This window comes from Bufo gargarizans, chromosome 7 (genome assembly GCF_014858855.1).
Source record: "Bufo gargarizans isolate SCDJY-AF-19 chromosome 7, ASM1485885v1, whole genome shotgun sequence".
NCBI lineage: Eukaryota > Metazoa > Chordata > Amphibia > Anura > Bufonidae > Bufo > Bufo gargarizans.
Window position 1 is genome coordinate 129154903 of NC_058086.1, and position 26013 is coordinate 129180915.

At 48.3% G+C, this 26013-nt stretch overlaps 1 protein-coding gene across 1 annotated transcript in view; it reads left to right on the forward strand.

Annotated features, from left to right (window-relative positions):
- The window catches only part of STXBP3 (syntaxin binding protein 3), a 59623-nt gene that overhangs the window by 5005 nt on the left and 28605 nt on the right, over positions 1-26013 (forward strand). The window contains exons 2-9 of the mRNA XM_044300707.1: positions 3724-3773; positions 5888-5969; positions 6845-6921; positions 11347-11425; positions 18765-18865; positions 18942-19090; positions 19211-19301; positions 21214-21338. Of these exons, the coding sequence (XP_044156642.1) occupies positions 3724-3773; positions 5888-5969; positions 6845-6921; positions 11347-11425; positions 18765-18865; positions 18942-19090; positions 19211-19301; positions 21214-21338 (754 nt within the window). The remainder of the gene's footprint in view (positions 1-3723; positions 3774-5887; positions 5970-6844; positions 6922-11346; positions 11426-18764; positions 18866-18941; positions 19091-19210; positions 19302-21213; positions 21339-26013) is intronic.

Below are 26013 nucleotides of genomic sequence, written 5' to 3' on the forward strand. Positions count from 1 at the left end.
GCCGTTCCGCCCTCATTGACTATAATAGGGACGGGGCTGTGCTCCGGCGAAGGTCGCGGTCAGAGGCCGCCGGACTAAAAAGTCGGACATGCAGGACTTTTAGTCCGGCGGCCTTTCGCTGTGCACTGCCGTACTGCCCCGGCGCGCCGCCCCCGTCCCCATTATAGTAAATGGGGACGGAGCGGCGGTCTGGCGGCGTGGCGAAACAGCGGAAGGACGGATCCGACAGGGTGAACAGATCGTCGGGTGTCGGATCCGTCCTGCCGCAAGTGTGAAAGTACCCTTAAAGAGGACCTGTCACCTCTCTAGACCTGTGTTTTAGTAACTTCTTGCATTCCCCATGTAATAATAATTCTGGGGCATCTACCCGTATCACTCTATGTTGTGCCATTCTTCTATTATTCCTGCTAGGAGTTTACAAATAAATTGCCGCAGTCTGTTACTAAATGGGGAATGGAAGTCGTTACCACAACAGACCTGTCAGGAGAGGGGAGAGGTCGCCTTTGTATTATGTATGTGAATTACTAAAGCTTTCCTACTCTTCCTTGGCTAAAAATATTCCTCAAAAATGCTAAGAGAATTTTTACTCTTCTGCAAAAAATATAGTGCGATGTCTGGTCCTTCTTATATTTTCTCTCCTTTTATGATTCACTCCTGATTTTGGCTTCCAAAACTGCCTGCAGAAACCTGACCGTGTGGCTGCACCCATAGGCCTTATTCACACTCCAGCTTTTGGTCAGTGTTTTCCATCAGTGATTTTGAGGCCAAAACCAGATGTGGGTCAAAAACTCAGAACATAGTCTTGGTATGGCTCTGGCTGAACAGAAAGGGTACGACCACACGTTACGCACATACCGCAGGCTTGCATGTAGAAAAGATGGTGGCACAAGCTGAATAATAAATTTGACACATCGGGCAGTCCTTGCGCCAGAAAAGCAAATTTATGTGAGCTAGAAGCTGGTATAGATGTGCACTATAAATTATAACAGTTTCTGGCATGAATTTATAGTAAATCTGTTGGGCCGTGGGAGGCCACACCCCCTGATTAGCCCTACCCCCTTTTTCAGAAGTGAAAAGAGTGGTATAAAATTGAAAAAGTTGGAAATTTAGTACTAAATTCTCATGCAAGAATTTTCTGTTTTTGAGCGCTACTAGTCGGGGAGCTTGGCCTGGACAGATAGGTCTGTGGTTACAGAAGCCAATGCTTCCCCAGAGGAATGGGATTCGTGTGACATGGATAGAGTTAAAGTAGGGTTGGGCAATAAACCGGTATTAACGATATACTACGGTATTAAGAAACGGCGATATCGCCATTTCTTAATTACTGTGGTATTTTAGTTACGTCATAGGGGCAGTCGCACGTCACAGTACTAAATGCCTCTAGAACGTCCGGCGCACATTACAGCCATCACAGTGGAGAAAGAGTGAGTCCCTCCCCACTGTGATCCGGCTGCCGCTGTGCCACCAATGAGAAGGTAATAGTGAGGAGGAGGGGAGGGGCCACTGCACCACCAATGAGAATTACCCTCAATACAAATATAGACTGCGGGTGCTGGCCGTATCACATACCCGGCACCTGGCCTTTATGACGGGGATCTCGCCGAACTGCGCCAATTAACCCCTCAGGTGCCGTACTTGAGGGGTTAATTGTCTCGGTTCGCGGGATCTCTGCTTCTTGTCATTAAGACCGGGTGCCGGGTATGCGATACGGCCGGCACCTGCAGTCTATATTTGTATTATGGGGTTAATTACATTCATTGGTGGTGCAGTCTGCCCCCTCATACCCCAGTATTATAAATTATATCATTGGTGGTGCAGTGCACCCAACCCCCCCCCAGTATTATCATCATTGGTGGCAGTGGCCACAGGGTCCCCTCCCCCTTCATTGATGGTGCAGTGGTAGCTTCTGATCGGAGCCCCAGCAGTGAAATCTCGGGGTTCCGATCCGTTACCATGGCAGCCAGGACGCTACTGAAGCCCTGACTGCCATGGTAATCTCCCTGCTGCTGTGTGCACAAAGCCCAGGGCAGCAGGGAGAGTGTGAGATCCTATGCAACTGATCCGTTTTGGACCGCTTGTGAGAGCACGGAAACAGATCTTACAAATGGAAACCAAAACGCCAGTGTGAAACTAGCCTTGGGTATCGCCACATCCGAAAAAGTCCAAACTATTAAAGGGAAGAGTCCTGGTTAGCTCATGAGTGACACACCGCTGAAATCAGCATTTCTGTCACTAAAAGTTGATGAAAGGTTCCCTTTAAAGTATAGAAAAATATCTCCTATGTGGTGAACGCCGTAACAGAAAAAAAAAATGTAAAAAAACACACGATTCTCCTTTTTTTTTTTGTCTCCTCCCATAAAAAATAGGATAGGACTGTTCTAGTATGGGCCGCACGTTACATGAATTGTGGAATGCACACTTTTTTTTTTTTTTTTTTTTTGGCATTTAATTTTTCTTTTATCTGGTATCGAATGATATCGAGTTGTATAACTTTTTTATGGGACCGAAATGGAATGCCCAAATTTTGGTATTGTGACAGTCACCGGGGTGGCATCTAGTGGCTGTAAACCCCCAGACCCAGGAGACCAGCACTGGATAACAGTAAAAAATGATGATGTTACAGCAGCATCTCCAACGATCTCCTTTATTGTAGTATTTCAAAGCATATGTGCAGACAGATAATGCAACGTTTCGGCTGTCCTCAGCCTTTGTCAAGCACACAATGTACAACCATTGATTCCACATATAAATAGTAAAACACTGATACCAACCCCAACAATCCACTCCAATCAGCAGTGTGTGGGCAGATACCCATCCCCCAGACCCAGACATCCCATTGGGCAGAAATCCCAATGCTTGCTTTGCATAGTAGATGATCGCACCTCCAAGGAGTAATCATGTCACGATACATTCCAGCTGCATGTTGCAAGGCGTCCTGCGTGTGCATGGCAACATCGCGCGCACGTCTAGCATCGCGGGAATCGTCGGGATCTCGTTCGCACTGCATGTTCACAAGAGCACAATTAGGAAGAAGATGCTGGACAAACCAGTGGCAAGGCCACCAAACTGAAAAAAAACAAAAAACTGTTTGTATGTCCTGCATATTTCCCTAGACTTTCATCTAAGGCTACTTTCACACTAGCGCTTGATCGGATCCGTTCTGAACGGATCCGATCATATTAATGCAGACGGAGGCTCCGTTCAGTACGGATCCGTCTGCATTAATAACTTAGAAAAATTTCTAAGTGCGCAAGATGCCTGAGCGGATCCGTCCAGACTTTCAATGTAAAGTCAATGGGGGATGGATCCGCTTGAAGATTGAGCCATATGGTGTCATCTTCAAGCGGATCCGTTCCCATTGACTTACATTGTAAGTCTGAACGGATCCGCTCGCCTCCGCACGGCCAGGCGGACAGCTGAACGCTGCAAGCAGCGTTCAGCTGTCCGCCTGGCCATGCGGAGGCGAGCGGAGCGGAGGCTGAACGCCGCCAGACTGATGCAGTCTGAGCGGATCCGCTCCATTCAGACTGCATCAGGGCTGGACGCAGGCGTTCGGGTCCGCTCGTGAGCTCCTTCAAACGGAGCTCACGAGCGGACCGACGAACGCTAGTGTGAAAGTAGCCTTACATCTGTAGTTGACGCTGTTCGAACAAAAACTGCTTGTACTTGGAAAACGGCGCTAAAATGAACTCACCCTTACATGTGTTTTATCATGTATTTTAGAGGTCAAAAGAGAAGTCCTGGATGACTGTAGAAAGGAAGGGGAATGGAAGGTAAGTTCATTTTTCTCCTAAACTCCAGTTTTTGCCTTTATACACAACATCTTTCATTGATTCTAGGGATGTCTCTGAAGGATTGTGGGTGTGGGCACCCAGGCCTGGCACACACTTTCTACTGGTCTCCCAAAATTCTGCACTGGCACAAGCAATATGGTTGTGGTGATGACAGGTGGAGTGTTACCACATTTTGACTGAATATAGCCACTGCCTTCTGTCAGTGGGAGCACAATTTCTGCATTATCTATGTAGGTAATATTTTTATGTACTGTGGCATGCAAGTTTGGGCACCCCTGGTCACAAGTACTGTTAGTGTGAACAGTTAAAGGGGTCGTCTCACTTCAGCAAGTGGCATTTATCATGTAGAGAAAGGTAATGCAAGTCACTTACTAATGTATTGTCATTGTCCATATTGCTTCCCTTGTTGGTTTGATTCATTTTTCCATCACATTATACACTGCTCGTTTCCATGGTTACAGACCACCCTGCAATGCGTCAGCGGTGGTCGTGCTTGCATGCTATAGGAAAAAACGACTGCCTCTCTAGTGGCCAGGACCGTGGGAGCACCCATAGGCTAGTTCTTTTTCCTATAGTTTGCAAGCATGACTACTGCTGCTGGATTACAGGGTGGTCGTAATCATGGAAACGAGCAGTGTATAATGTGATGGACAAATGAATACAGCCAGCAAAGGAAGCAATATGGATTTAACATGAAATGATCTCCAAAAGGCACACTGTTAAGATGACACATTCCCTTGTATTTTAAGCAAAAACTATTTTCTTTTATTTTCATCCTTTAAATCAGTGTTTCCCAACCAGTGTGCCTCCAGCTGTTGCAAAACTACAACTCCCAGCATGCCCGGAAAGCATTTGGCTGTGCGGGCATGCTGGGAGTTGTAGTTTTGTAACAGCTGGAGGCACACTGGTTGGAATACACTGCTTTAAATTTTCAAAATAACCAAAAAAGGAAAAGGGCTCAAAGCAAACGTTTGGGCACCCTGCATGGTTAGTACCTTGTAGCTCTACCTTTGGCAGGTATCACAGCTTGTAGACTGCTTTTTGTAGCCAGCCAAGAGTCTTCCAATCTTTCTTCCAAACTCCTCCAGCTCTGTGAGACTCCTGGGCCGTCTTGCATGCACTGATGTTCAGAAAGGGGACTGTGAGGCCATGGTAAAAACCTTCAGAGTGCACATTTGCGGAACTGGAAGATTTGTGCAAGGAAGAATTGATGAAAATCCCTGAAATGAGACTCTTAGCTGGCTACAAAAAGCATTTACAAGCGTGATACTTGCCAAAGGGGGTGCTACTAGGCACTAACAATCCAGGGTGCCCAAACTTTGGCATGCCACTGTAAGGTTGTATAAAGCAATATTGTGACCAGAAATCCAAATGATGGCGGTCATGAAATCATCATAATAAACTGCAGGCAGTGTCTAGTATATAAGGTAAGCTGTAAGCAAAGTAGTAACTGGATATCCTGACGGCAGAAGATCCCTGTCTTTATGTGCGCTGCAGGCAAACCATGTATTCACATGCCACATGAATGTTCATTTATGTGAATGGGAACAGTGCTGCAGTAACCAGCGCTCTCCACTACACAATGGACTGACCTGTGTATTTCCGACACTGGAGCTACATTGGGGGTGTGGGCAGGGGCGGATTGGGAACTTAAAGTGGGCCTGGGAAAAAATGTAATAAAAGTGGCCCCATGTTGTAGGTGGGTTCAAACTGACAGAAGACAGGCCAAAACAAGTAGGCAGGGATAAGTAGTAGGCTGGGCCTGCCATTCTGTAGTGCAATGCAGAATACCGCCCCAACAGAACCAAATACTGCCGCCCCCATCACAGTATTTAACTGTATCACCATCATGAGGACAGTAATACAGTTGAGTTCAGGAGGCCACCTGCGGCCGTTGAGAATCAGATCATTATGTACCTAGCCGGCGGCCATTAAGAGGGCACATCATTAAGTGGCCCCTGGGCATTGGCCCATCTGGAAATTTTCCCTGTCGGACTCCACCAATCGGATATTGACGGCCTAGCCTGCACATAGGCCATTAAAAACTAAGCAATACGACTATTACATTGTTGTATTTTGTATTTTCTGTTCAGATCCTTCTTCTAGACCAGTTTACAACCAAGCTGCTTACAACATGTTGCAAAATGACGGATTTACTCCAGGAGGGGATTACAGGTAAAATCAGGAGTACTAGATACATATGTATTTATATGAGACATGTTTTATTATCCTAGATATTATGCCATAATAAATCATCTTAGGCTACTTTCACACTAGCGTTGTTTAAATCCAGCGTTCAATTCCGACACCGGAACTGCCCGCCGGATCCGGAAAAACGTGTGAAAACGGATTACATTTGAATCCTGATCAGGATTTTGATCACAATGTAAAAATGCATTGGAAAAAACGGATCCGCCATTTATGGACTTTTTAACTTTTTTTTTTTCACATTTTTCGGGTTTAACATGCAAAAGCCGGATCCAGTTTGACTGAACACACGGCGCCGGATCCGGCGTTAATGCAAGTCAATGGGAAAAAGGCCGGATCCGGCGTTCAGTCAAGGTGTTCAGGATTTTTGGCTGGAGTTAAAAATACTGCATGTTACGGTTTTCTGAAAAGCCTGATCAGTCAAAAAGACTGAAATGAAGACATCCTGATGCATCCTGAACGGATTACTCTCCATTCAGAATGCATTAGGCTAAAACTGATCAGTTCTTTTCCGGATTTGAGCCCCTAGGACGGAACTCAGCGCCGGAAAAGAAAAACGCTAGTGTGAAAGTACCCTTAGATTGATCATGGGCAACCTGTAATTCAGTCCCTCGGTAGTAGACCGTAAAAACCTCTGCCCTTAATCCAGAGTCCATATGTTCTGGCTGGCACTCATAAGAAATGGTGCCAAAGTCTTAAAAGGGCAATTCTAACCATAGATGGTGATGGCACCTTGCTAGAAAATGCTTTCCACAGATGGCCAGCGTCGGCAGTTCCTCCATAGTAGCCTTCGTCATGTAAAAATAAAAGCAAGGTCTTTCATTATTTTCATTTCTATCTAGTTGTCGAAGACATCTATAAGGAAAGACAACCGGTGGGAGACTTAAAAGCTATATACTTCATATCACCAAGTGAAAAGGTTTGTGTTCACTCGACTAGAAAATATTTTAGGAGAATTTAAAAAATCTCAAGTGACTTTTTCTTGGTTAAAATGCTGGATCTTCGAGGATCTTCACAGTCGAGCCACGTTATTATGACCACTTCCTACTTTTGACGTTGTGTGGTGAGCTGGCTTGGTGGGTATATTAGCTGTGTGATAGGCTGCTGTCATGGGTAAAAGGGGTGATTATTTGCTTTCACCCCAAGGGTGGCAGTATTTTTGAAACTGCGCACTTTGAACTGTTCTCGTGCTGCTGTGGTGAAAGTGTATAGGGAGTAGTCAAATGGCGCCATTGCGAATAAGTGACTTGGAAACTGTGAAGCACCACGAGCCAATGATGTGAGATTTGTACTTGTGGCTATGAAGGTGCGCAAGGGTGGACTGACACATTACAGTGGAGCAGCTCGCCGCCAAAATGAACCAGGGGGCTACCAGACATGTCTAAAACATCAGTTCAGCGAACCCTACTGCGTATGGGGCTCCAAAGCAGACAAATGGTCACTGCACCTGTGCTAACGAAGCTGCATTGACAGAAAAGGCTTCAATGTTCACAGCAGTATCAGAATTTCCTTCTCCAATGAGTCACGTTTTCTGCTTCATTGAACGGATGGGCGTTGGCGTGTCAGGCGAGAAACTTAAGAGAACAAACCCTCTGCAGCCATTTCTGGAGGAACACAAGCTGGTGATGGCAGCGTTATGGTCTGGGGATTGTTTTCGTGGCATTCTCTGGACCCACTCCTCTATGTGGAAGGCACTCTCAACTTATTTGGGTATGAATCCACCCTTGCAGATCACGTACACCCATACATGCTCATTATCTTCCCTGGGGTGATGGGATCTTCCAGCAAGACAATACGACATGTCACACAGCTAAAAATGCCCAACATTAATTGGAAGAGCATGAGCAGGACTTCAAGTACTACCCTGGTCCCCTAAACTTAAATTGAGTATCCATGGAACCACCATGATCGTTGTTTGCTCTATGGATCCCACGCACCCTCCAGCAGTCAGCATGGCTCGATACCTGTGACAACCTACCAGGACCTTACTGAGTGACTCCCAGACTGTCTAGCTGCTGTCCGTGCTGCACACAGCAGTTATCTGGATACTAGCTGGTGGTCATCATAATGTGACTCGACTGTGTATCTTCCACAGGAGCGTAACACAAGGCACTAGAAATTGGCCTACGGTGTGGATATTTAATTTGCAGCATTTCAGTTGATGCTGTGGATTTCCAATATTTAAGATTTTAAATAAAAGTGCAACGAGGGACCAGAAATAATAGGTGACATGGCAAACTTACCTCACACTTTACTGAGCTTTAAAGGGCATCTGTCAGCAGATTTATACCTATGAGACTGGCTGAGTTTGATTGACAGGCTCAGGTGTGATGGGGTTTACACCGCCCGGCCCTGTCAATCCAAGTGCAGAGGGCACAGCAGTTACAGAGAGAGCGGAGCCTCTAGGTGTAATGAAAACGCTCCCGTTGCTCCTATGCATAGATGAATATATGAAAACATACTTTTTCACAGTAATGCAGGCACATATGAACATGGGACCAACACAGATGCCTTCAGCTGCCAAGTGCACATGTAACAGGTCAGCCAAATTCATAGGTGCCGATCTGTTGACAGATGCCTTTTAAATTACATTTTTTTATTTTTTTTAAAGGAAATAGTGGCACCCTATATGGTTTTATTTAAAATTTCCGTGGTGCATTATTAAAGGGGTTGTCCAAGTTATTTTTATTGATGACCTATCCTCAGGATAGGTCATCAACATCAGATTGGCAGCGGTCCGACACCCGGCACCCCCGCCGATCAGCTGGATGAAGAGAAGGCGTGCGCCGTGCCAGCACAGCCTTCCCTTCATTGTTGACCTGTTCGCCACTGCGTCTGCAGCGATGCAACGGTGGACAGGTAAGCTTCCTCATGCACTTCAATGGGATGGCTCCTTCCTATTCAAGTGTATAAGAGCAAGGTTTCTTTTCTTGCAAAATACAGGAAGACATGCTGATGTTGTAACCTTTTCAGAAGTTGCTACAAAAGCGCAGTTTTACTTTTTCGTGTAAGGCTACTTTCACATTAGCGTTTTTTGCGGATCCGTCATGGATGGATCAGGTTGTATTATGTCTTCTATAGCCATGACTTTCAATGGTGTTCAAGACAGATCCGTTTTCTATTGTGTCAGAGAAAAACGGATCTGTCCCCATTGACTTACATTGTGTGTCAGGATGGATCCATCTTTCTCCGCACCACATTGCGGACAGAAAAACGCTGCTCGCACCGCATTTTGGTGCATTCCGCTTCGTTCAGTTCAGTTTTGTCGCTATTGGCAATGAATGGGGACAAAACTGAAGCGTTTTTTTCCACTATTGAGATCCTAAGTTTAACATCTGTTGTGTTTGAAGGATCTCTGAGAGATGCTATGTTAGAGCATCTTAGCGGAAATAAGCAAATAACTCCATATCAGCATGGCTTCATGAGGGATCGGTCATGCCAAACTAATGTAATCAGTTTCTATGAGGAGGTAAGTTCTAGACTTGACAGCAGCGAATCAATGGATGTCGTATATCTGGGCTTCTCCAAAGCATTTGACACTGTACCACATAAAAGGTTAGTATATAAAATGAGAATGCTCGGACTGGGAGAAAACGTCTGTAAGTGGGTAAGTAACTGGCTGAGGGATAGAAAACAGAGGGTGGTTATTAGTGGTAAATACTCAGATTGGGTCACTGTCACTAGTGGGGTACCTCAGGGGTCAGTATTGGGCCCTATTCTCTTCAATATATTTATTAATGATCTTGTAGAAGGCTTGCATAGTAAAATATCAATTTTCGCAGATGACACTAAACTGTGTAAAGTAATTAACACTGATGAGGACAGTATACTACTACAGAGGGATCTGGATAGATTGGAGGCTTGGGCAGATAAGGTTTAACACTGACAAATGTAAAGTTATGCACATGGGAAGGAATAATGCAAGTCACCCGTACTTATTAAATGGTAAAACACTCGGTAACACTGACATGGAAAAGGATCTAGGAATTTTAATAAACAGCAAACTAAGCTGCAAAAAACAGTGTCAGGCAGCTGCTGCCAAGGCGAATAAGATAATGGGTTGCATCAGAAGGGGCATAGATGCCTGTGATGAGAACATAGTCCTACCACTTTACAAATCACTAGTCAGACCACACATGGAGTACTGTGTACAGTTCTGGGCTCCTGTAAACAAGGCAGACATAGCAGAGCTCGAGAAGGTCCAGAGGAGGGCATCTAAAGTAATAACTGGAATGGGGCAACTACAGTACCCTGAAAGATTATCAAAATTAGGGTTATTCACTTTAGAAAAAAGACGACTGAGGGGGAGATCTAATTACTATGTATAAATATATCAGGGGTCAGTACAGAGATCTATCCCATCAGCTATTTATCCCCAGGACTGTGACGAGGGGACATCCTCTGCGTCTGGAGGAATGAAGGTTTGTACACAAACATAGAAGAGGATTCTTTACGGTAAGAGCAGTGAGACTATGGAACTCTCTGCCTGAGGAGGTGGTGATGGTGAGTTCACTAAAGGAATTCAAGAGGGGCCTGGATGTATTTCTGGAGCGTAATATTACAGGCTATAGCTACTAGAGAGAGATCGCTGATCCAGGGAGTTATTCTGATTGCCTGATTGGAGTCAGGAAGGAATTTTTTATTCCCCTAAAGCAGGGCTGGCCAACCTGTGGATCTCCAGCTGTTGTAAAACTACAATTCCCACCATGCCCTGCTGTAGGCTGATAGCTGTAGGCAGACTGGGCATGCTGGGAGTTGTAGTTTTGAAACAGCTGGAGAGCCGCAGGTTGGCCATCCCTGCCCTAAAGTGAGGAAAATTGGCTTCTACCTCAGTTTTTTTTTTTTTTGCCTTCCTCTGGATCAACTTGAAGGATGACAGGCCGAACTGGATGGACAAATGTCTTTTTTCGGCCTTATGTACTATGTTACTATGACGGAGCTCAATAGCGGAATTGAAAACGCTAATGTGAAAGTAGCCTACATCTGTTGAAATATGTAATGAAGTTGATGACGTATATCTATGTTAACACCACCTGTAAGTCGGTGTAGTTTTACTCCAAAAATGCGCCAAAATTTAGTAGCATTTTTCTGCACATGGAGGTGCACGCCCCTTTCTTTCTAAGCTACGATCCTTAGAAAACAGTGTAAAACATTTGGTACATTTTATGCAAAGCATGCATGCCAGTTTTTTGGTGCAAAATTTTAAAAAAAACTGGTGCATTGTTAATAGTAAATATGCAATTTTTTTGTGAAATGGCTACCAACTGTAATATGTCGCTCAGATCCCTTCCTGCCACCAATAAAACTGCCTTTTATTAATACGCACTATCGTCGCTTATTTCAGTCTGTAGACTGTGTTGTGAAGGACTTCAAATCCAAATCTTCGTGCAAGTATAAAGCTGCCTACATCTACTTCAGCGATGGTAAGTATAGCAAGACGCAGATGCTACTGGTTTACACTGGAGAATATAGCTGTTCACATTTGAGACTGTATTAAAGGAGGGTTCTCCATCTATGTTACATAGTTCACATGAGCATCATTTCAGCAAATAAAGCTTTTCTCCCTTCGCCCATGACAGCACCATAGAGAGAAGGGGGATCTGCCCCCACAGCTGGACAAGAAGCCTCAGCGCAGTGAAATACGTGACACCCATGTCCTCCTTCAGTGGTTCTGTGGACAGAGGAGCCTGGGGCTTATGAGGCCATGAAGCAAGGGACACGTTAATACAGTGAATATTCGAGTCTGTCCCTGGGGCTTAGGGCTGGTGCACACATTAGATGTTTTGTGGTCCATAAATCTGCAAAACACGGATGACGTCAGTGTGCATTCCGTATTTTGCAGAACGGAACAGTCGGCCCCACAGTCCTATCCTTGTCCATAATGTAGAGAATAATAGGACATGTTCTATTTTGTGAAACGGACACATGGAAACAGAATGCACACAGTGACTGGTTTAAATGTTAGTGTATATGAGCCCTTGGTCTTCTGTTGTGAGAGTAGCTTAGTAGTCTGGGTGTCTTTACTTTGCATCTTACACATGAGCGTATTTGCAGTCAATATATGGCGCCTAATACTATGTACCATAATCCGCTGCTAATGTTAACAAATAAGGCTATTTACATGATTGTTTACGGTAATTTCAGTATTTAAAATACGCAGCATGGCCTAGTTTTGTACGTCCATTATAGCCTATGGCAGTGCATCAGAAACACAGGAAGGAAATAATACTCAAGTAAATCCTCTGAAGCCATACTGATGACAATACAGATGGTACATCATCCGGAATCCGTGGATATTCCAGAGCCAGAAAACAGACAGATTTCGATACGCTCATGTGAAAGTAGCTTCTGTGTTTGGTTTGGTACGGATGGCGCTGTCTATGGCTGTCTCACAACCTGGTTGGCTTGCAGCTCTTGCAAGGTTTGGTTGGTGGTCAATGATGGGGAGTGGAGTCTCCACAGAGATGGGGTATAATGGAAAGATTTGCTCCTGTTCTGTGCAACTACGTTCGTAGTTCTAGGTCCGCATTTGTTCTACAATTCTGCAGATCTGGTGCGGACCCATTCATTTCAACAAAGCCGCAAAAGATTTGGGCAGCACACTGTGGGCTGTCTGTATCCGTAGTTTCATTCCACAGCCCCGCAAAAAAGTTCAAGCATGTCCTATTCTTGTCCGCAATCGCAGACTAAAATAGGCATTTCTATCATAGGGCCGGCTATGTGTGGTCCGCAAAATGCGGAGCACATGCGGGCTGTATCTGTGTTTTGCGGTTCCGCAATTTGACGTCTGAATGGGACCCTTAGGCTTCTTTTTACGGATTGGGGCCGGATAGAATGCGGGTGCATGGCGGGGAAATCGTGCGGGTGAGCTCACAATGTCAGTCAGTTTTGACTGCGATTGCGTTGCATGTTGCAGTTTTTTCCACGTAAGTGCAATGCATTTTGCACACGCGTGAGAAAAAACTGAAGGTGGTACCCAGACCCGAACTTCTTCAGTGAAGTTCAGGTTTGGGTTCGGTGTTCTGTAGATTTTATTATTTTCCCTTATAACATGGTTATAAGGGAAAATAATAGCATTCTGAATACAGAATACTTAGTAGAAGTCAATTGAGGGTTAAGAAAAAAAATTAACTCGCCTCCTCCATAGCTGCCGGTCTCTGCTCTTTCTTCAGGACCTGTGGTGACGCCACTGAGCTCATCACATGGTCCAGACACCACAGGTCCTTTAGCCGGCAGCTCGTGATTAAAGAAGTAAGAAGAGATTGGCAACTACGCGATCAAGAGGAGGGGGAGGGGAGTTAATTTTATTTTATTTTTAACCCCTCCATCCCTAATTTACTTAGCATTCTGTATTGAGAATGCTATTATTTTCCCTTATAACTATGTTATAAGGGAAAATAATAAAGATCGGGTCCCCATCCCGATCGCCACCTAGCAACCATGCGTGAAAATCGCACTGCATCTGCACTTGCTTGCGATTTTCACGCACCCCTATTCACCTCTATGGGACCTGCGTTGCGTGAAAAACGCACAGAATAGAGCATGCTGCGATTTTCACGCAAAGCACAAGTGATGCATCAAAATCACCGCTCATGTGCACAGCCCTATAGAAATTAATGGGTCCAGATTCAGTGCAGTTGCAATGCGTTCACCTCACGCATTGCACCCGTGCGGAAATCTCGACCACTGAAAATCTGTTCCATTCATTTGAGTGGACAGCAATCACATGGATTTCTGCAAGTCCCAATAAGGTGAGTGGAACAGATTTTCAGTCCCCGAATTTTCTGCCACAAAATCTGCCGCGTGTGTAGGCTCCCTTAGGTTTTACGGTCGCTGGCGGAGTACTGACTGTGTGAATGAGGCCTCTGGTTTACTGTACTTTAGTTTATGGACTCTGTGGGGGATATTTATCAAACTGGTTTGAAGGAAACATGGCTTAGTTGCCCATAGCATCCATGAGAGCTCTGAAAAATTAAAGTTAAAATCTGATTGGTTGCTATGGGCAACTAAGCCAGTTTTCCTTTTACACCAGTTGTGATAAATTTTCCCGTTTGTCTGAATAATTTGCTTCTGCAGCTATGTCTGCTTGGAAGAATTGATTATGCAGCTGTGCCTGCCCAGACGTTTCTCTCAGTAGCTATGCCTGCTTGGATTATTGAGTTTTGCAGCGATGCTCGTTTGAATGATTTGGCTTTTTCAGCTATACCTGCTGGAATAACTTGCTACAGCAGATATGTATGACTTATTGATTGGCTTCTGCAGCTATGCCTACTAGGATGTTTTGCTTCTGCAACTAAACCTGCTTGGATGTTTGGTATCCGCAGTTATGCCTACTTGGATGACTTTCTGCTGCAGCTATGCCTGCTTGGATGGTTGAGCTTCTGCAGCCGTTCCTGCTTGGATGGTTGAGCTTCTGCAGCCGTTCCTGCTTGGATGGTTGAGCTTCTGCAGCCGTGCCTGCTTGGATGGTTGAGCTTCTGCAGCCGTGCCTGCTTGGATGGTTGAGCTTCTGCAGCCGTGCCTGCTTGGATGGTTGAGCTTCTGCAGCAGTGCCTGCTTGGATGGTTGAGCTTCTGCAGCCGTGCCTGCTTGGATGGTTGAGCTTCTGCAGCCGTGCCTGCTTGGATGGTTGAGCTTCTGCAGCCGTGCCTGCTTGGATGTCTTGTTCCTGTGGTAGATTGCTAGTTAGACGTACAGACTGCAGGAGGATGCGACTAATTTATGCATCATCCTAGGTTAAGCGCATCCTTATGTAGCACAGGGGATATCAAGACTGGCGCTTTCCATCCTAGTGTGGAGTGGTAGGAGGAGTAGTATGGCGAGTTAGCAGAGGAACAGTCTATGCTAAGGCCCAGTCTGTGCTTCCAGTATAGTAATATGAGGGGCAAGATGGCATTAAGTCTACCGGTGGAGAGTGGACACAGGGCTCATTGCTCTGCTCTGGTGGGGGGCGGCCGCAGGGCTCATTGCTCTGCTCTGGTGGGGGGGGGGGGGGGCGGCCGCAGGGCTCATTGCTCTGCTCTGGTGGGGGGGGGGGGCGGCCGCAGGGCTCATTGCTCTGCTCTGGTGGGGGGGGGGGCGGCCGCAGGGCTCATTGCTCTGCTCTGGTGGGGGGGGGGGGGGGGCGGCCGCAGGGCTCATTGCTCTGCTCTGGTGGGGGGGGGGGGGGGGCGGCCGCAGGGCTCATTGCTCTGCTCTGGTGGGGGGGGGGGGGCGGCCGCAGGGCTCATTGCTCTGCTCTGGTGGGGGGGGGGGGCGGCCGCAGGGCTCATTGCTCTGCTCTGGTGGGGGGGGGGGGCGGGGCGGCCACAGGGCTCATTGCTCTGCTCTGGTGGGGGGGGGGGCGGCCGCAGGGCTCATTGCTCTGCTCTGGTGGGGGGGGGGGGGGGCGGCCGCAGGGCTCATTGCTCTGCTCTGGTGGGGGGGGGGCGGCCGCAGGGCTCATTGCTCTGCTCTGGTGGGGGGGGGGGGGCCGCAGGGCTCATTGCTCTGCTCTGGTGGGGGGGGGGGGGCCGCAGGGCTCATTGCTCTGCTCTGGTGGGGGGGGGGGGGGGCGGCCGCAGGGCTCATTGCTCTGCTCTGGTGGGGGGGGGGGGGCGGCCGCAGGGCTCATTGCTCTGCTCTGGTGGGGGGGGGGGGGGCGGCCGCAGGGCTCATTGCTCTGCTCTGGTGGGGGGGCGGCCGCAGGGCTCATTGCTCTGCTCTGGTGGGGGGGGGGGGCGGCCGCAGGGCTCATTGCTCTGCTCTGGTGGGGGGGGGGGGCGGCCGCAGGGCTCATTGCTCTGCTCTGGTGGGGGGGGGGGGCGCCGCAGGGCTCATTGCTCTGCTCTGGTGGGGGGGGGGGGGGGCGGCCGCAGGGCTCATTGCTCTGCTCTGGTGGGGGGGGGGGGGGCGGCCGCAGGGCTCATTGCTCTGCTCTGGATGGGGGGGGGGGCGGCCGCAGGGCTCATTGCTCTGCTCTGGTGGGGGGGGGGGGGCGGCCGCAGGGCTCATTGCATCTGCTCTGGTGGGGGGGGGGGGGGGGCGGCCGCAGGGCTCATTGCTCTGCTCTGGTGCGGGGTCGGCCGCAGGGCTCATTGCTCTGCTCTGGTGGGGGGGGGGGGGCGGCCGCAGGGCTCATTGCTCTGCTCTGGTGGGGGGGGGGGGGCCGCAGGGCCTCCTTGCTCTGCTCTGGTGGGGGGGGGGGGCGGCCGCAGGGCTCATTGCTCTGCTCTGGTGGGGGGGGGGGCGGCCGCAGGGCTCATTGCTCTGCTCTGGTGGGGGGGGGGGGCGGCCGCAGGGCTCATTGCTCTGCTCTGGTGGGGGGGGGGGCGGCCGCAGGGCTCATTGCTCTGCTCTGGTGGGGGGGGGGGCGGCCGCAGGGCTCATTGCTCTGCTCTGGTGGGGGGGGGGGGGGGGGGGCGGCCGCAGGGCTCATTGCTCTGCTCTGGTGGGGGGGGGGCGGCCGCAGGGCTCATTGCTCTGCTCTGGTGGGGGGGGGGGGGGGGGCGGCCGCAGGGCTCATTGCTCTGCTCTGGTGGGGGGGGGGGGGGCGGCCCGCAGGGCTCATTGCTCTGCTCTGGTGGGGGGGGGGGGGGCCGCAGGGCTCATTGCTCTGCTCTGGTGGGGGGGGGGGGCGGCCGCAGGGCTCATTGCTCTGCTCTGGTGGGGGGGCGGCCGCAGGGCTCATTGCTCTGCTCTGGTGGGGGGGCGGCCGCAGGGCTCATTGCTCTGCTCTGGTGGGGGGGGGGGGGGCGGCCGCAGGGCTCATTGCTCTGCTCTGGTGGGGGGGGGGGGGCGGCCGCAGGGCTCATTGCTCTGCTCTGGTGGGGGGGGGGGCGGCCGCAGGGCTCATTGCTCTGCTCTGGTGGGGGGGGGGGGGGGTCGGCCGAAGGGCTCATTGCTCTGCTCTGGTGGGGGGGGGGGGGCGGCGCAGGCTCATTGCTCTGCTCTGGTGGGGGGGGGGGCGGCCGCAGGGCTCATTGCTCTGCTCTGGTGGGGGGGGGGGGGGCCGCAGGGCTCATTGCTCTGCTCTGGTGGGGGGGGGGGGGGGCGGCCGCAGGGCTCATTGCTCTGCTCTGGTGGGGGGGGGGGGCGGCCGCAGGGCTCATTGCTCTGCTCTGGTGGGGGGGCGGCCGCAGGGCTCATTGCTCTGCTCTGGTGGGGGGGGGGGGGGCGGCCGCAGGGCTCATTGCTCTGCTCTGGTGGGGGGGGGGGGGGGCGGCCGCAGGGCTCATTGCTCTGCTCTGGTGGGGGGGGGGGGCCGCAGGGCTCATTGCTCTGCTCTGGTGGGGGGGGGGGGGCGGCCGCAGGGCTCATTGCTCTGCTCTGGTGGGGGGGGGGGGGGCGGCCGCAGGGCTCATTGCTCTGCTCTGGTGGGGGGGCGGCGCAGGGTCATTGCTCTGCTCTGGTGGGGGGGGGGGCGGCCGCAGGGCTCATTGCTCTGCTCTGGTGGGGGGGGGGGGGCGGGCCGCAGGGCTCATTGCTCTGCTCTGGTGGGGGGGGGGGGGGGGGCGGCCGCAGGGCTCATTGCTCTGCTCTGGTGGGGGGGGGGCGGCCGCAGGGCTCATTGCTCTGCTCTGGTGGGGGGGGGGGGGGGGCCGCAGGGCTCATTGCTCTGCTCTGGTGGGGGGGGGGGGCGGCCGCAGGGCTCATTGCTCTGCTCTGGTGGGGGGGGGGGGGGGCGGCCGCAGGGCCCATTGCTCTGCTCTGGTGGGGGGGGGGGGGCGGCCGCAGGGCTCATTGCTCTGCTCTGGTGGGGGGAGGGCGGCCGCAGGGCTCATTCCTCTGCTTACTTTTCGGTGTCTCTTTGTATCTTCCTCAAGAGTAAGATCTTACAAGTGGTGGTCCCTCCTTAGGGTTTAGCTCCATTTCTGTCCTCTCTCTGGTGCTGGAGGGAAAAAATAAATCTACTTACTGGTCATTTGATTTTCCAGGTCCTATAACAAAACCCCTTTTATTCTCTAGCTTTTGCTTGTAGTCTTTGCTTTGCTTCAGTGTGGTAAATATATAAATAGTTATAAAAAGTAACATTTTAAGAATGCATCTGTACGATTCCTCCTGATCTACTCTGGAATCCATAAGTTGGTGATCCCATTTTGACTGCTTTAAGGCAGGGATGCTCAACCTGCAGCCCTCCAGCCGTTGCAAAACTACAACTCCCAGCATGCTCTAATAGCTGTAGGCTGTCCAGGCATGCTGGGAGCTGTAGTTCTGCAACAACTGGAGGGCTGCAGGTTGGTCATCTCTGCTTTAAGGCTTTCTGTACAGCTGTGGGGGAAGATCCCTCTCTCAGGTGCTGTCATGGACTCTGGTAAGTGTAATAATCGTTTTCTTTGTGTAATATAAGGTTTTGCCATTTCTAAGATGCTCGCAGGCATTGAAAGAAAGCTTTCTTGCAGTGGGTAATAATCTGTCTGTCATGTAGTGATCCCATAGGTGCGTATCTGATTACAGTTAGGGCACATGCAACAAACATATTTTTTGTCCTCATCAGACCTGGGATTTTGTCAGTTCTTTTATTATGTATTCCTTCGTGGGTTTTTGTTGCAGAAGCCACAAAAGTCATTTTTAAAACCTGAGTAATCACTTAGGCTGTGTCCACACTTGCTCTTTTTCCTCTCTGGATTTTGACACAAATCATCTGTGATTCCTTTGTGGAATTTGCTTGTTACATATTGTGCTGAGGATACTCCCTGGATTTCACCATAAACATTGAAAGGGTTTCATTGGGTATTTATGGGTTTGTAGAGTGAGCTTGTATTCACAACCTTTGTTTTTCAGCTTGTCCAGACAGCCTGTTCGAGAAGCTAAAAGCTTGCCAGCCCAAAACAATAAAAAGATGCAAGGAGATTAATATTTCCTTTTTCCCTAAAGAGTCTCAGGTAATTCTGGTGATTCCTCTGCTTTGTTTCCATACGGTGTATGTAGTGCCTAAGTGAGGTCTCTTGTTCTCTGTAGGTGTTTCTGTTGAATGTCCCTGAAGCTTTTCACCTGCTGTATAGTCCAGATAAGTCAGTAGATAAAGTATCTGCCATGAAGTCCATTGCCCAGCAGATAGTAACGCTCTGTGCGACTCTAGACGAGAACCCTGGTGTCCGCTACAAGAGGTAACTTCCAGAGATCCTTCTCCATACAGATACTTTGAAAATATGAATTCTGAGCATGCCTTGTCCTGTAGTATTAACATTATAAAGTCATTGGTTCATCACAATGGTATATCTGTGTAGAGACCCCCTGGATAATGCTGAAGATTTGGCCAACTTGGTGGAAGAAAAACTTGTCCAGTACTACCAGACAGATGAACGGAACCAGTGTAAGGTAATATGAGTAACATTTAATGTCATGTTTTATAGGGCATAGCACTTACAAAATTGAGTGCAGGTGATCATACAAGTGTAAGGCTACTTTCACACCTGCGTGGTGGTTTTCCGGTATTGAGATCTGGCAGAGGATCTCAATACCGGGAAAAAAATGTTTCTGTTTAGTCCTTATGCATTCTGAATCGAAATAGATCCGTTCAGGATGTCTTCCGTTCCGGCAGCATTCCATTTTATGACCGGACACACAATCGCTGCAAGGGCCTTTTTTCTTTTTTCCTTTATGGGAGCCTAAAAAACTGATCTGTCACCCATTTAATTTCGATGAATTTAGTGACGGATCTTTTTTTTTTCCGGTTTGATTTAACACAACTGCTTCCAAACGGAACGGATGCATCCTGATGTACAAAATCAAAACTGATCCGTTTAATTCCGGAATTGGGATCCTCTGCTGGATCTCAGTACCCGAATTAACAACTCAAGTGTGAAAGTAGCCTAACTTGATTTGTAGCTAACATGTCCATGTAATATACCAATAAAGGAACACAGGCAGAGCTTATACCCTATATTATCTGGGGCCTAAAGAGCAGTGTATGACTTAGATTCAAACACCTAAGAGGCTACCAGAGTCGTGCAGTGTCCTCTCAGGCACCACACAAGTGCCCACTCGCCATCCTATTGATTGAATCCTGTACATATACAGAGAGTGGCATGCAGTGCCCACACTGCGCAGTATTTCCTCCCCCTATATTGAGAAGGGCATGAAACAGCAATCCTTGTGGTGATGTATTTTAGGAGCAAGGTCCTGACAGGGTGGTACCTGGATATATCCCATTACAATGGGGCAGATTTACTAAACAAAATGCTCCAGAATTCTGGCGTACATGCCACGTGCATAATTTATTAAAGTGACCCTCCAGTTTAAGAAATTAAAGTCACATTAACTAGGGGAGGAACAGAACACTTACATGGTTCTTTTCATCCTTTTACTTTCAGATCTGCTAATTGTCGGGCTTCTCTTCTGCCATCCAAAATGGCTGCAATGCTTCTCACAATCAGTAGCCCAAGACGCTTCCATCTAGTGCAGCCCAGCTCTTGGGTTGGCCAGCACTGTTCATGCGAGCAGTGGCCAAACTGGCCAATCTAAGTGCAGCAGGAAATGTCTTGGGCTACCAAATGCACGGTATGCGCCAGGTAGTCTGAGAAGCAAAGCGTCATTTGGATGACAGAATAGGGGCCTGGAAATTGGTGGATCTGCAGCTAAAAAGATGAAAATGTGGGCAGTCTGAGTGTTCTGTTCCTTCTCCAGTTAGTGTGAGTTGCTTTTCTTCACCTGGAGGCTTGCTTTACTGTTTTAGACATTTGTATCTCACTGGACACTTTTGTAAAGATTCTAGAAAAGCTGGTGAGGCTAGGTGGATTTGTAAACTATGACTGAGTTGGCATGTGGCAGGTTTTGGGCGCATAATATGGTGTAAATTTGGAGCAGTCTTGAGCTGGTGTGCGTAAGAAAGTGTCTAACTAATTAATGCAGGATGCGCTCCACTGTGATACATTTGACACATCTCATGACTACCTGGTCTAACAGTCCTTTAGACAACATTGGTAAATGTGCCCCAATGTATCCAGAAATCTGAGTCCATGGCATGGAACAAAAACTATTAAAACCAAGATCAGACTGGATTTTCTATAAGTTAGTATAGTGATTCTATTACATCTCTAGAAGTTCTCTTGCATTTTATGTATCATTTACATGTCATCATGACCGTTGTCACCAATGACATCTTGTTAAAAGTACATGGGTACAGCCCTTTGGAAGCCCTGCACACAAGGCCAACAAAAAATGCTTTAATTGGTTTGTTTTCAAGCTACAAACGCCTGGTAGAACATTGTCCCTTTTTTTCCTCACACAGGAGAAATCTCAGTCCCAGTTACTTATACTTGACCGGGGATTTGATCCGGTGTCTACAGTGCTGCATGAACTGACTTTCCAAGCCATGATATATGATGTTCTGCCTATTGAGGATGATGTTTACAAGTAAGTGCTCCACCATTCGCTTATTCAAGGAACCCTAAACCTGGAAATTGAAGACAGTCATGCCCATGGCATAGAGCAGAGGTGTTCGTTTTCACCCGATACCTCCTTTTTCAGCGGGGAATGGGAGGGACAGTGCTTTGTGTTGTTGGTCTCCTGTTTCAGTCACCGCATTGAGGAGAGGCGACCCCCACAGCTAGTTACAGATGGACACAGGTTTATGAGGTGGGGCGGTTCTCCTGGGACACAAACAGAAGGGTTCTTCATCTATTTCTCGCATTGCTAACAAGAGATACAGTAGGATCAAAGAAGGTAAATGTATCAAGGGAGAAATTGCTGGATTTGTGTTCCTTTTCAGTGAGAATATTGTATATTAAGCTCATTGAAGCCTGTTTTTGAGCAGTAGTGACATTTTAGACCTTTAGGTAGTCCTGATAGCTACATGCATTTTCTGTTAATCATTCCGACTATTTCCTGCACCATAAGACACATCTAGGGTTTTAGAGGCGGAAATATTTTTGATCAGACCCCCAATTTTCTTAAGACCTCAGATTAGACGTAAAAATAAATCAAGGAACTTACTTGTCCTTCTCTCCAGTTTGCACTCCAGAAAGTGTGTCTTTCACCGTTGTACTTTATATGAATTTGTGTTTCACTACTCCCATAAACCGCAGAGAAAGCTGAATGTATCACGGCCACTTCTCTGCTTCATCTAATTCTTTCTGGAGTGCCAAAAAGGGATCAGGAGACCTACATTCTGCCATTATATGTAGTTCCCATACGTGGCCACACAGCTAACCATTAAAGGGGTTATCCAATTTCTCAACCACCCAAACACACACACATGTGGCGTGCCCCTCACCGGTAGTATAGTTACGCCACTCCTGGTCCCCGCACCGCCGCTGCTGCTTCTCCCTGCACATTGATGAAAACATCTGGTGTCGGGGCGGGAGCAGCCAATGGCAGTCGGGACGAGCCTCCCTAGCGCCACCCTTGATGCCATTGGCTGCTCTCCAGGTGATAGAGCCTCATTAAAGGGGTTGTCAAAGTTATATTAGTTGAAATTAGTCATATAACCAATTGCTAAAATGATCGGGTATAAACCTGACTCGCACAGAACAAACTATAATTCGATCAAGGCTTTGGGGTAAGGGGCACTAAGCAGCTAACCTAGTTGCATGTTTTCATGTTAGCCACAATTTAATTTTGAAAACCATTAAAATCTGTTCACACACTTAGTGTGCCCCAGTTACAGAAAACTTCTGATATTAGTGACATTTCAGAAGTTTTGATCTGTTGGGGGTCTCCACACCTGAACCCCTAACTTATCGTTGAAATAAAGTGGAAAAGCTGTGGGGGGGTTTTGTGAACATGTTAAGGCTCCAGGCGTTTCCGTCTCAAACCAAATAAATCCAACCAGAGGGATGATGTTTTCTTGCAGAACTATAGCAATTACTGGCTCCTATACATAACTTGATAAAGCAGTTGCCTACTCACTTATACAGGGCTATCATGGGTACACTTAGGTAGATGAGAGGAGAGTTTTTTATTTTATTATGGGTCCATTCACACGTCCGTTGTTTCTTTCCTGATCTGTTCTGTTTTTTGCTGAACAGATCTGGACCAGATCTGGACCCATTCATTTTCAATGGGTCCTGAAAAAAAACGGACAGCACAATGTCTGATCTTTTTTCAGGACCCATTGAAAATGAATGGGTCCAGATCTGGTCCAGATCTGTTCAGCAAAAAACGGAACAGATCAGGAAAGAAACAACGGACGTGTGAATGGACCCTTATTTTACATAAATGGTGTCTGACAGTTGCCAAATTATCAGATCACATTGATTAATGAAATGGTGATGGAACGTGTATAGAATATGCTTTGCATGAACATAACATAAAACAGCAGCCGTTTTCAGAACAATTGCAGCCTATTGTGTTTTTTTTTTTTTGTGTTTTTTTTTTTAACAGCCCGTGAATACTGTCTGTCCAAAAATAGGACATGTCCTATTTTTGGCCATCTAATGGGTACACTAGAAAATCGCCACAGGCACGCAAAGGAACACTTTCTCAGCATTGGAGGCAGCGGGGCCTGGCACTTCCAGCGTGATCATTTGACGTCACAGCACTGGGAAAATTAGTTGTGTGTTTTGGGGTTTTTTGTTTGTTTTTTAAATAGCACATCTGGGGGTTGGGGCAGTACTGAGTGCACAACAGGGGTCCATTTTATATACTGATGTCACTGGGGGGGGGATTATATCTACAGAGGGGCATTATTTATACTGTAGGCACTGTGCAAAGCATTAATGTATACTGATGTCACTGTTGGGGCTCATAATTAGGCTTGAGCAAATCGAGCTCAGGATCATAGATCAGAAGTCGATTCGCTCAAAAACTTTGTGGTTAATGCTGTTTCCTAATGTATTGGCTCCGTGGAGCCAAACTTCGTCTCACAAGACTTCGGTTAATTACTACTGTATTCATATCTGCTTATTTTAAATATGCAGATGTGAATATAGTAGTAATTCACTGAAGTCTCGGGCGAAACAAAGTTTGACTCCACTGAGCCAATACATTTTAATGCTGTAGGGAAACAGCATTAACCACAAAGTTTTTGAATGAATTTACTTTGGATCTATGATCCGAAGCGCGATTCGCTCAAGCCTACTCATAATGTGCGCCATTTTGCTTGTGCATTGTGCCGCGCAAAATTTCCATCCGCTCAGTCAGATCCCCTCTGCTGTGCATGTGCTGCTCCACCGTCAAGTGGCTCTGCCCGGACCCAATCGCCTCTACTGTCCAGGCTATGGTAGAGCCAGAGTGGGCGTGTTCCCTGTCAAGGATGGTACATGACGTCTCCAATACCAACAAAGCTATTGTGGAAATATTGGGGCATTTGTCGGTAAAGCAGGCCTCTGACCAGTCCGACTCTGGGGATCCTGGGGTTCATTCTCATTGCGGCCGTCCCGCTAAATGGGCCAGACCATCCTCCCCCAAAAGGGTGTCTGTGTCTCCCGTTTACTCTGCCTCTCCGCCACCTCCTAGAGGGTCTCACTCCGACATGTCCTCCGTCGAAGAGGCATGTTCTGAGGAGAGGTTTTTAAATGAGGATTTTGTCTCTCCTGAGGGTCAGTTGTCCAAACTGTCCTCCATGGTGGACAATCTTATTATAGCGGTTGTAGAGATGTTACAAGTTGAGGACCCTGCACCCTCATCGGCCAGCTCGGGTTTTTCCTTTAGGAAGTCCCGTCACTTGCACAAGTGTTTCCCCAACCACCAGGATTTTGATTTCTCTCTTTCCAAGGAGTGGAATTTCCCTGATAGACATTTTGCCTTGCCAAAATGCTTAAACGTCCTTTATCCATTTCCGGAGGTTTTGACTAGGAAATGGTCGTCCTCACCTATAGTGGACCCGCCAGTTTTCCGCTTGGCTAAACATACTACCTTGCCAATGGCGGATGGGGCTTCTTTCTCTGATATCAGGGATAAGAAACTGGAAGCTTTTGCAAAATCTTCCTTTGAAGCAGTGGGCACAGCACTGCAACCAGTGTTTGCCTCTACATGGGTGAGCAAAGTTTTGGGGGAGTGGGCAAATAATTTATGTAAGGGTCTCTCCTTGGGGGTCCCCTCTGGGGAACTGGCCGATATTGCCCTGCAGCTCTCCCATGCCAGTGCGTATATTTGTGAAGCCTCTCTGGACGCGGCCAGGCTTATGGCCCGCTCGTCAGCCCTGTTGGTGGCTATTCACCGTACCCTATGGCTCTCCTGCTGGGCGGCAGATAATGCTTCAAAGCGGACACTGACAGCCCTCCACTTTACTGGCAGCAGACTTTTTGGTAAGCGCCTGGATGAGCTAATTTCTGACGCTACAGGTGGTGAGAGCACTAATTTACCACAGAACAGGGTTCGTTTCAACAAGTCAAAAAAGCGTAAGCCTCTTTTTCTCCCCTTTCGGAGTTTTTCCAGCCCCAAGAGGCCAGCCAACAAGTCTGCCCCGGATCAGAAGCGCAAGCCTTCCTTCAAACCTCGTCGACAGGGCACTAAGTCCTATAACCCCAAGACGTCATACAGATGAGGTGCAGCTTCCGGCACTCTCTGATCGGGTGGGCGGCCGGCTTCATTTGTTTCAGCATGTCTGGCTGGCTCACAATGCTGGAATTCAGGTCCTCCACTCCGTCCCGATTTTTTTTTTTTACGGTCGCCTCCTCCGACCTCTCTGTTCCACCGATGACAGGTTTTAGAAGGTCTGAAAGACTATCTGCACATTAGGGATCTGACAGCCTCTTTTTTGGTTTTGGTTTCACTTTGTATGTGTGTTGCTTGTATGTCCACACCTCCTGTTCAGGTGTGGATCATGTGACCTTTACCACCCCCTATTTAGTCTGACTTTACCATCACTCCTTGCTCTGGATAGCTTCATTTGGTTTTTGGAAGAGCTGGAGTGTGGTTCTAGTTGAAGTCCTGGTCATCCAGCAGCCTCAGAAGTTAAGTGTTCCGCTTGTTGTATTTTGTATTCCCCCCCCCCCACCACCTTTGTTGTTTACTAGGCCTCAGCGAGACACTGGTTCCTTCACCATGGAAGGAGCGGGTTGTCTCTGCCCTGTCATTACCATTAGGGCATCCAAGGGCCACCAGGGTTTTCTAGGTTCCTGTGTATGGGCATCTCTACCATCGAGAG